Source organism: Aspergillus japonicus (assembly GCF_003184785.1).
Source record: "Aspergillus japonicus CBS 114.51 unplaced genomic scaffold BO86scaffold_33, whole genome shotgun sequence".
Classification (NCBI taxonomy): Eukaryota; Fungi; Ascomycota; class Eurotiomycetes; order Eurotiales; family Aspergillaceae; genus Aspergillus; species Aspergillus japonicus.
The window spans coordinates 20,968-31,195 of record NW_020291670.1 but is presented as its reverse complement, the minus strand read 5'-3'; the positions used below and the strand labels follow the sequence as shown (position 1 = coordinate 31,195).

Here is a 10,228-nt window from a genome sequence, read left to right as displayed (position 1 = left end):
AGCCCCCAACCAAATTTGCCAACGTAGTACTGGTTCTTCCATTCTTGGAACTTCTCTTCGTACTTCTTCTCGGCTGCTTCTTGAGCTTCTTCAGCCGACAGCTCCTGGACCTTCGCGTTCTCGTACTTCCGAATAATCCTTTGTACAGCCAAAGTGGCCTCTTCATCATCCTCCGCTTCACTATCGTCATTCTCATTAGCAGGTAGCTGAACACGAATGAAGCGGTCGCCCTGCTCATCAGCGACGGTGGTCCAAGGCAGGCGTAGATCGCTCGCCAGCTGCTCCACAAACTTGCGATCGCGAGCGGGCAGCGTAGAATTGAAGTCAAGAGGCTTCGTATCCGACGCCTTCCCAGGTCGGTTCAACACGTATTTCTTCACTTCTTTGAGGAGCTCCTTCTGAGCAGGAGTTATCGTGAGTCCCTTCGGCTTCTCATGTGCCTCGGTGGCGCCAGTCTTCTTCGCTTGAAGCCAGCGTGCATCGGAGAACTCGGCTTCAAAGAAGCGATACTCAACGCTGCTCAAAGCGTCCAAGAGCATGCCTAGCCGCTCCATGTGGATGACGCCTTGTTCATTGATGTAGCCACCCATTTTAGGTAAAATCTCCTTGTAGGTCTTGAACATCAACGCTAAAGCGCCCTCGTTGATATGCAGATTGGGTAAATTGGGCAAGAAATCGTTTCCAACGAAAAATGCCATCAAGATGAAGTCGTCAATGACCCTCTCCATATCGAAAGGAAAGTCCAGAATGCCCTCCTGCTCTAACTCCTGGAACTCCAGTTCCAAATATTCTCTGACCATAGACAGATGCAAAAGATAGAAGTTTTGATGCTCAAGTTCCTTAGGCTTCTTCGAGACCTGGCGGCCAAAAGTGACCTCCTCACGGAGAAGGCAGAAATGAGGGTCGTGACTCAGCAGACCCAACATGATCAGATCGGCATCAAGACCGTAGAGACAGTGGCGAACATTGGGGTTGTAATCAGGCTGTGCTTTCGCATGCCGGATGTATTCCATGATCTTGTGCTCACCCTCACCAGGAGTCTCGTGGCCGGAAAGCACAATGTCAACTCCCTGCCAATCCTTGTCCTCCGAAATCTTCTTGCTGATAAAGTATTTCAATTGTTCAGTCAGTTTCGCCATGAACTCGGTTCCTGGAGTAATGCAATTGCTGTCAAAAGGATCTTCCTTGGGCATCTCGATGCCCTGAGCAATCGCCTTGTCCTTGGCTACCTCAGCGTCCAGGGCTGTGCGGAAACGTCGCGCACGCTGTTGGTTCATCTTGGCGCGGGGAGCCACGCCATCGACGGCCATAAAAAAAAGCTTCTTCGGCTTGATTTTGCCGTACAAATGCTCGATGTAGTTGAAAATAGCGATGAACATCTTATCTTCGGTCATGCGGAATGTAGGCGAGTCGCTGTCCTTGTGGGTACAGTTGTGGATGATACCGTTCATGTCCAGGTACAGATTGTCGAACTCGGGAATCCGGTTCTCTGCAATCAGCAGTGAAATAGCGGGATACCGCTCGCTCAGCCAACGGAAGAACTTGGGAACACCCATGGTGAATTATGTAAATAGAATCTAGCGTGAAGGAGGTGTAGGTTCTAGAGACGAGAATTATCAAGAAGACAAAGACTGCCGTTGAGTCGTAGATCGTCGCAGGGAGTGGTGGAAGTGGCGGTGGTCGTCAATAATCAATGAAGCTCCAAGCTCGGAGGCGAATCATCCAGCGCACAGCGTGATGGGCGGTCGCAGAGAAACGGAAACGACTGGGTATCCTCAAAGAACTATATTGACAGAAGAATTTCGATACAGAAAGGAGGAGAAAATGGAGAAGAGGTGAAGTAACGAGACGGAGGGGCGGCGAAGGCGCCTAATTGGCAAGAGGGGAAGAATGATGTGTAGTGAATGAAGAGAAGAGACAAGGTGGGCAAGGCCGATGATGAATGACTCGAACTACAGCTCGGATGGGTTTCGCCTCAGGCAGCCATCCTTGGCATCATGTGAGCCTGCCAAGCCCCTTCTTGTCCCAATCAGGGTTAGCTCCCTCGGGCGGTCATTAACGCGCCGTCAACGGCAAAGTCGCGTTTCGTCCAGTGCGAACAGGAAGCTCGCTCTTTGCTCTACTCTGCTCCGCCCTGCTGCTTAACACTTCACCCTCTCCGAGTCCCAACCCTCCAACCGGGCATCCATCTTGCATTTGTCTTACACTACTCGCAATATAGCTCCTGCAATTCGCATCTATACATTCATATAATCTCCGGTGGACAGAAGCCATGGAACCTTACGACGAAAGTAGGAAACTCTCTGCGAGATGTGTTGCGCGAGCACCTTTTCTGACTTTCACCCACAATAGCTTTCGTTGAGGAGCAGGAGGAACAAGAGGAGGAGCGCACTGAGGAGAAGATAATTAATGAAGGTATGAAGCACATCTAGCTTTGACTGGGACGGCAGGCAATCGGAAGACTAAGTGTTACATCAGAGTACAAGACATGGAAGAAGAACGCCCCATTTCTCTACGACATGATCCTCAGCACGGCACTGGAATGGCCGACACTCACAACGCAATGGCTACCTGATAAGCAAGAGTATGCGCATACGCCTGTGTTGAGTTTCAACCAATTCTAACACAAGTTAGGGTTCCTGATAAGCCATATTCTACTCACCGTTTACTCATCGGCACTCACACGTCGAGCGATGCGCAAAACTACTTGCAAATTGCCCATGTACAACTCCCTAATCCTACTGCACCCAACCCAGATGACTACGATGAGGATCGGGGCGAGATCGGCGGGTACGGCGGCAGCTCCAAGAAAGCGCCCATGGAGATCAAATTCAATATCGTGCAAAAGATTGACCACAAGGGTGAAGTCAACAAAGCTCGCTACCAACCGCAGAATCCGAACATCATTGCAACAATGTGTACGGACGGACGGGTGATGATCTGGGATCGCTCGAAGCACCCTAGTCTACCCACCGGAACGGTTAACCCTCAGATGGAGCTACTAGGCCATACGCGAGAAGGTTTCGGACTTAGCTGGAGCCCTCACACTGCCGGTCACCTTGTCACGGGTAGTGAGGACAAGACTGTTCGTCTTTGGTAAGATCAACACACTAACTCCCTATCAGTGCTCGGCCACTAATCACCGTGTCAGGGATCTGACGACATACCAAAAGGGCAATAAGGCTCTGAAGCCGGTGCGGACCTACACGCACCACTCTTCTATCGTCAATGACGTGCAATATCACCCTCTGCACTCTTCCCTGATCGGAACGGTATCCGACGATATTACCCTCCAAATCATCGATATTCGTGAAGCCGAGACGCACCGCGCGGCCGCTTCCGCCGAGGGTCAGCACCGCGATGCCATCAACGCTATTGCATTCAACCCTGCTGCCGAGACCGTCCTGGCGACTGGATCGGCTGATAAGTCCATCGGACTGTGGGATCTGCGTAACTTGAAAACCAAGTTGCACGCCCTGGAATGCCACAATGACTCTGTGACCTCCCTCTCTTGGCACCCCTTCGAAGAATCCGTCCTGGCCAGTGCAAGCTATGACCGTAAGATCATGTTCTGGGATCTTAGCCGGGCTGGAGAGGAGCAGACCCCTGAGGATGCACAGGATGGACCGCCAGAGCTGTAAGTTTAACATGGCCCAATTATGGGTTGAAATACGCCTGCTAACCGGATACACTTTAGTCTCTTTATGCACGGTGGCCACACCAACCGCATTTCCGATTTCAGCTGGAACCTCAACGACCCTTGGGTGCTCTGCTCTGCTGCGGAGGACAATCTTCTGCAGGTGTGGAAGGTGGCCGATGCGATTGTGGGCAAGGACCTGGAGGACGTACCGACTGAAGAACTGGAGCCATGAGTCGGCTTCGTTAAAACAAAAACCGGACGTCTACATTATTGATACCTACCTTGAGCGGTTGTCTTGCTTCTTGTATTGCTACACGCGTCTCACGGATACAGTCAAGCGGAGTTTCAAACCAGGGAACGCCCTTGTAGTAGATGGCCCTGTCGCTGGTGTGCCTAAACATTTCATTCTGATGCCTTATGTAAAAATGACAAACCATTGTATGAAAAGGGACATCTTGGGCCCGTCCATAATCGATCTCGATTACCAGAGTGTAGAGGGAAGCATCCTTCTTTGCATTTATAGTCTGCTAGGGGACACAGTGCTGGCTTCTATAAACAAGCTATTGAACTTATGTCATTAATGGCAATTCATATAATCTCGCCGTGTTGTCCGCATAATAAGCACGCCGACGGCATTCCGACCGTTAGCACCGATAAGGCAGGGCAGGTCGTGCGCAGCAGCGTTACAACTTACGAGTGCTAATAATGCGCCGAAGATGCTGGTGCAGATCATGCGGGGTAGGGGGCGTGCAGCTGCCAAGCATTTGCCAGCGGGCCACCCTCTTGAGATCCAGGCACTTTTGATGAGGGGATATGCTTCAAGAATCATCACTACTGATTTTTCTTGTCTTGTCGGTAGGAAGTCGTCTTGACTGCGGATATCACCTGTTTTATATCAGGAAGTTGGGAGGCAGTAGTCCTGTCGCAGTCCGGAGTTCGGGGCATCGGAGAACGGTGAATGGTGAAATCAGTCTGGAATGAGCTAATCAACACTAGCGGCGAGTCCTCCTCGTGTCAGCCCGTACATTGAGCTAAGTGATTGGTCAGTAGTGCAGGCGGTGAGAGCGGACACCTGCGATCGGAGAGGGGCCATTTCGCTCCGAAAAGGTAACGCCGTTCAGCGCGGCGAGCCTTAATTTTTTCCTTTTCTCATCCTTCATCGGAGGAAAAAAAATACAAGAAGCTCATTAATTGTCGGTTTGTCTTGCTGTGTATTGGAACTGGTGAACTTCGCTTGCGATCCTCATCACCATCGACCAGGGACGTGTTGCCCACAGCTAAGCTCCTCCACACGCATACCTCCATTACCCCCTCATACATACATCCCCTCCCTCTGGTTTGAGTCATGGCCTCCGGAACCTCCCCTCCCCACGGCCCCAAGCCCAAGTCTGCCATCCCCTCCCACATGCTGAACGGCGGTTCTCCCCTTCATCTGTCTCTGGGCACCCGCGATGCTCGTGAGCGCGAAAGTCTCAACTCCTCTATTCGTTCGTCCTTCACTCCCCGCGTTCCTGTTGAATTCGCCGACCTGCCTGAAAACATCCGTCCTGCCGGAGATTCCAATCAGTACCAGGACGATACTCCTTCCGGTTCTCTCATCGCCAGGTAGGTCATCAATTTTCTCGCTTGCAACTATTCTCATACTGATAAGCCGCAGACCTACCCTGAGGGACCCTGCTCGTGATGCCAGAGATGAAGCCGGTGCCTTGACCCCGCCTGCCAACGAAAGCCGACCAGCCAGCCCTTACACCCTTTTCCCTCCCATTGACTTTGACGGATTGAGCTGGCCTTGTGAGTATTGATGTATCTATCGGAGAGGAGTCTTTCTAATCCACTTGTCCTGCAGGCCCTGGTACCCGGGCGCGCCTGGAGTCAACTCCCGAGGAGAACGAAGAGCGCATCAAGAAGTTGGCCGGTGCCGTGAGAACTATTCTGGAATGCGTCGGAGAAGATCCGGAAAGAGAAGGACTGCGAGAGACGCCCGAGAGATACGCCAAGGCTATGCTTTACTTCACAAAGGGATACGAGGAGAACGTTCGGGACCTCGTCAACGGTGCTGTTTTCCATGAAGATCACGATGAGCTGGTTATCGTCAAGGATATCGAGGTGTTCTCGCTGTGCGAGCACCACATGGTTCCCTTCATGGGCAAGGTAAGATGACCGACTACAACAGTGTAGAAGGGTTGAATTGCTGACTAGGATTCCGAACAGATGCACATTGGCTACATCCCTGACCGCCGCGTGCTTGGTCTCTCCAAGCTGGCTCGCCTGGCAGAGATGTTCTCCCGTCGTCTACAAGTGCAAGAACGTCTGACGAAACAGGTTGCCCTCGCGATTTCCGAGGTTCTGAAGCCCCGCGGTGTTGGTGTCGTCATGGAATCCGCCCATCTTTGCATGGTCATGCGTGGCGTGCAGAAGACTAGCAGCACTACGACCACTAGCTGCATGTTAGGCTGCATGCGTTCCAGCGCCAAGACTCGCGAGGAGTTCCTCAACCTCTTGAACCGCAGATAATGTCTCTTATGCCCACTCAGCTTTCCTTTACGACGCACTTGTTACCCCTCTCGTTTTAACACTGGATGGTTTCATGATTTAAGGAGTTACGGCGGTTTATACCTTTCAACAGGTCATTCATTGGGTTTCCATGTTGGCATTCTTTCTTTTGGTAATTGTGGCACGGAAGAGTCGGCCATGTTGCCCTTCACTTTTGCATAGATTCTTGGCATCGTCACGAAGACTGACCAGGAAGAAGCCACATTTCCCCCATCGCTCTCGTCATCGCTTCTGGGGATTTGTGCAAAACATTTGATAAACAAACAACAAGATTACGCGCTGCTCCCTCAACATTCTGCAGCGCGGAGGACATCGTTGGGGTGTAATTTGGATGATTCAACATATTTTACTAATATCTTCTCAACCTGATATCAGGACATTACGGTACGGCTGGGGTGGTCAAATTCGGAGAACGGCGAACGATCGATCGAAAATCTTCATGTACATTGGAAGTCGAACGCATCTGATCAAATGTATTTATCTTGAAATGGTCGATTTGGATAGTGCCTTCTGGTTACTTCATGAAACGGACATCTTATTGAACTTTTCACAGGCTTCTGGTGACCTCTTGTTGGCCTCAAGCACCCTTGGCTTGACTTCAAGGGTGATTGTTTTCTCTATGAAGATGCCCGGGTCCTGTAGACATAACCTTTGCTGGCTAGCTAGTTGCCTTTTATCGTTTTTCTCCTTGTGAAAACCGCATGCTGTACGATTCTGTGAGAATATCTCATGGTCAAGTTCCCTGACTAGCCCGTTCTTGAGTGCTCGGGAATCGGCACAAGTAAATATACTATACATTTCGGCAAATACAACAAATGCCTCTGCAGTATCAGTTTATCCTTATTCAGGACAACCTGCAGAAGTAACAAAATTTCTACATCTTATCAAGATCTGAGATCCGAACTATGTAGATACTAAACAACTGAGAAAATTGAAATGCAAGGAAGCTATCATGAATGCTCCGTGTTGTGGAGCATCTTTATTAGTGAATGGACGTGCCGGATTGGTGTGCCTTTGCCTACATCCTGGTCTTATTCCAGGTCTCGCAGTGAATGACTGACTGTAGTGAATTTTGCGTCAACCGCCTGGCCAGGGTGGGGGTATATCAGTTGCTATGGTGTTGCTCCTCCATCTCTCACCATCCATGAACAACTTATCTTCCTCTTTCCACTCTTTATCCATACTTTCCACGATTATTATCCAAGCAAGTGTGAAAAGCCTCAACGCAATCTGCCTCTATTCGCCACCTGCTTGATAATCGTCCTCCATTTGTCCTGACTCGATTTGAAGCAAGGTAAGTGTCTCGTTGAGTGAGAACTTTATCCTTCCTCCAAAAACCGTTGGCACAACACTGAGTTTGTTTACAAGTAGACATAAGGTGTTCTACGGCCTTCCTGCTGACAGCACCAGGTAAAGAACCCCGCTGTCATCATGGCAAGGTCGTATACCCCCGACGAGCTGGCAGCCGCCGAAGGCTTGCTTCTTCTGTGGGCGAGTCGAAGCGTCACAGCCACCCTACGCGACGTCCAGGGAGCTGCGAGCAATAATCACGAGATAAATCGCCATGGGGATACCGAGCACAGTCAGCAGCATGACGATATGCAGACTTCCCGCGTCCACGATGTGGATATGCTGCCACCTTCCCCCCTTCAGAGTCGGCCTCATCCTCATTTGAGCGCTCCTTATAGACGTGAGCCAAGCAGTACCTCTCATAGTCGAGTGATCCAGCCTCCTGTTCCTGTGGCCCTACTTCCGCAACACCCTCATCCCATCACAGCTCGTACTGCCACGCAGAACAGCTTCCCTGGGTTGCGAGCAAACATCCCCCCGTTCCACGAAGAGGGCTCTCCGCAGTATGCTCAAGACCAGGAGCAGCGTCAGATCACACGCTTGATGATTCTGCGCCATGTTATGAATAATCGACCCCCCGGAAGAGCTGAAGCTGCGCGGCAGAACATTATGCAGCGCTTCCCACCGCGTGGCAGCCGCCTGGATCGCGAGCAGAACTCCCGGCTCGGTAGAATCCCAGGTGCTGCTCGAGACCGCGCGAGTCGCTTGCCTCCACGCTTCTTGCCTGCGAGAAACTCCAGGCCCGCTGAGTCGCGCCATGTGTCGTCGGGCAGCCGAGACTTGGGACACAATGGATCAACTCAACATAACCTGCAGACCAACACCGCCGCTCACGATGCCTCGGGTAGAACCGCCAATCCAGCCACCGGTGTCAACGGCTCAGCTGCATCCCCTTCTCATCAGGAGCAAAGCACCGCAGACTCTCAGCCTGGTATGTCGCTGCAGAAGTATCTAATCCGGCAGCAGATGATCGCCGGCGTACAGCCAGAGGAGATCGCACCCATCCGTCCTCAGGGGATGGTGAACAGGCCTTCGGCTCCGGTTGTATTGCAGATCAGAGCCGACGCTGTTGCCGTGCCTAGAATCCCACCTGCGCAGTTCAGCGGACCACTTCAGCCTCTTCGGATCGTGCCACGCGGAGCTCCTGGGCTCATCAACGGGCCAGTCACCAGGAACACTGCACTACACAGTCATCCTGTGAATCAAACCCCTGAGCCTAAGTCTGAAGACGACAAGCCAGCGGCCACCGACGACAAACCTCAACCTCAGACCCCGCAGCGTCCAGCAAGTTCTCGCTATCTCACACGCTCTGTCACACGGCGCACTCGGGACCAGAACAGCCTGCTCACCTCTACGCCTGACTCTCAAGCACAAGCATCAGCGGTGGTCAAATCCGAAGGCGACACCAACCCAGCCGCTCATCCACCCCGTCTCTTGCCCAACATACCAGCCCCAGACAACAACACCAACATCAACATACTCTGGGCCCAAGAACAGTTCCCAGAGAAAGAGCCCCGCCAACCTTCCACCATCGCCATCACAATCCCCCACAACAACTTCGACCTCCTCTCCGCCCTCTCCGCCCACCCCGAACTGACCGTGATGGTCACCGACCTCCTCCACCCCGAGGACATCCTAACCCTACTCTCCCTCTCGCGCCCCCTCCACCGAACCCTGCACCACAACCTCCCCACAATCACAACCCACCACCTCCAAGACCTCAACACCAACCACCCCGCCAACATATCCGACACCTTCCCCCTGATCTGCTACCCAGCCCTCTACACCACTAACCCCTCAAACCCCAACCCCCACCCCCACCCAAAACTAAGCTACCTCCTAATGCTCACCACCCGCACCACCACCATCAACCGCATCCTCACCACGCTGCTCGCAGCCAACATCTTCCTCCCCGCCGGCACGGCCCTCATCCTCCGCAAGCTCTGGTTCCTGATGGACGTCCCCGACAACCACCGCCGCGAGTGGACGGTGCGCAACCGCAATCTGTGGTCGGATCTGGATCTGTTCCTGGGGGTGTTTTTCCTGGTCCAGGTCGACGCATTTCTGGAGGAGGTGAAGGGCGTGACGCAGTTCACGGTCATGCGGCAGCTGTGTCTTGCGCAGCCGTCGTTGGTTGTGTTGGCGGAGTATCTGGAAGAGGGGAGGTGCAAGAGGGGGGGAACCTTGGGATCTGGTGGTGCTTCTACTGCTGCCGGTCAAGAAGAGAAAGATGGTGAGAAGAAGGGAGCGGATGGGGATGACGGTAAGGATGAAGATATGCTCGGGGTGAAGGACGCAAATGAAGGGCATGCTGGACCTGCCGTCCCTGAAGATCCTGAACCCACTGAACCCACCACCCCAACAGCAGCACCCACTCCAACCGCCCCATCCTCATCCCCACCCACCGAAGAAGACCTCGGACCCCTGCAATACGAATACTACGGAAGGAAGAACACCCCCCACGAAATCAAACTGCTGCGCCCCGACCAGTGGATCATGCGCGAGCTCCTGCACCGCGGCCTGGATCTGCAGAAGATGTACAAGCTGGTGTTCGGGGGCGGCGGGCGCGAGCAGTTCGAGACCCCCGGCATCGCGGGCCAGAGGGTCACCTGGGACGAGCAGATGCGGACGGCGACGCTGAGGAGCCAGGTGGATTGGATGGAGGTTGTGCGGTTGGATCGGTGA

At 52.9% G+C, this 10,228-nt stretch overlaps 4 protein-coding genes across 4 annotated transcripts; 3 read left to right on the top strand and 1 right to left on the bottom strand.

The window, feature by feature from the left end:
• Positions 1-2,105: 2,105 nt before the first annotated feature.
• On the top strand, positions 2,106-4,099 carry BO86DRAFT_448948 (WD repeat RBAP46/RBAP48/MSI1 family protein). Its single transcript, XM_025676674.1, has 6 exons — positions 2,106-2,291; positions 2,353-2,415; positions 2,479-2,584; positions 2,635-3,096; positions 3,152-3,637; positions 3,698-4,099. Exons 1-6 carry the CDS (start codon positions 2,273-2,275, stop codon positions 3,870-3,872), a joined length of 1,311 nt encoding a protein of 436 aa, XP_025526467.1. The 5' UTR covers positions 2,106-2,272; the 3' UTR covers positions 3,873-4,099.
• Positions 4,086-4,549, bottom strand: BO86DRAFT_123781 (uncharacterized protein). Its single transcript, XM_025666040.1, has one exon. The coding sequence runs from the start codon at positions 4,467-4,469 to the stop codon at positions 4,218-4,220; it is 252 nt and encodes an 83-aa protein (XP_025526466.1). The 5' UTR covers positions 4,470-4,549; the 3' UTR covers positions 4,086-4,217.
• A 436-nt stretch (positions 4,550-4,985) lies between these two features.
• BO86DRAFT_400651 (GTP cyclohydrolase I) lies at positions 4,986-6,154 on the top strand (the record flags this gene model as incomplete). The annotated part of the gene is made up of 4 exons (XM_025673718.1): positions 4,986-5,245; positions 5,298-5,431; positions 5,487-5,791; positions 5,852-6,154. The coding sequence occupies 4 exons, from the start codon at positions 4,986-4,988 to the stop codon at positions 6,152-6,154; spliced, it is 1,002 nt and encodes a 333-aa protein (XP_025526465.1).
• Positions 6,155-7,592: 1,438 nt separating this feature from the next.
• On the top strand, positions 7,593-10,228 carry BO86DRAFT_432889 (uncharacterized protein; the record flags this gene model as incomplete). Its single annotated transcript, XM_025675815.1, has 1 exon — positions 7,593-10,228. Exon 1 carries the CDS (start codon positions 7,625-7,627, stop codon positions 10,226-10,228), a length of 2,604 nt encoding a protein of 867 aa, XP_025526464.1. The 5' UTR covers positions 7,593-7,624.

Bases quoted from the DNA above. Each gene is read 5' to 3' on its own strand.
- BO86DRAFT_448948 (XM_025676674.1), top strand. The intron at 2,585-2,634 runs GTATGCGCATAC...AACACAAGTTAG, and splicing joins TGGCTACCTGATAAGCAAGA to GGTTCCTGATAAGCCATATT. The intron at 3,097-3,151 runs GTAAGATCAACA...TCACCGTGTCAG, and splicing joins GACAAGACTGTTCGTCTTTG to GGATCTGACGACATACCAAA.
- BO86DRAFT_123781 (XM_025666040.1), bottom strand. From the start codon at position 4,469: ATGATTCTTGAAGCATATCCCCTCATCAAAAGTGCCTGGATCTCAAGA.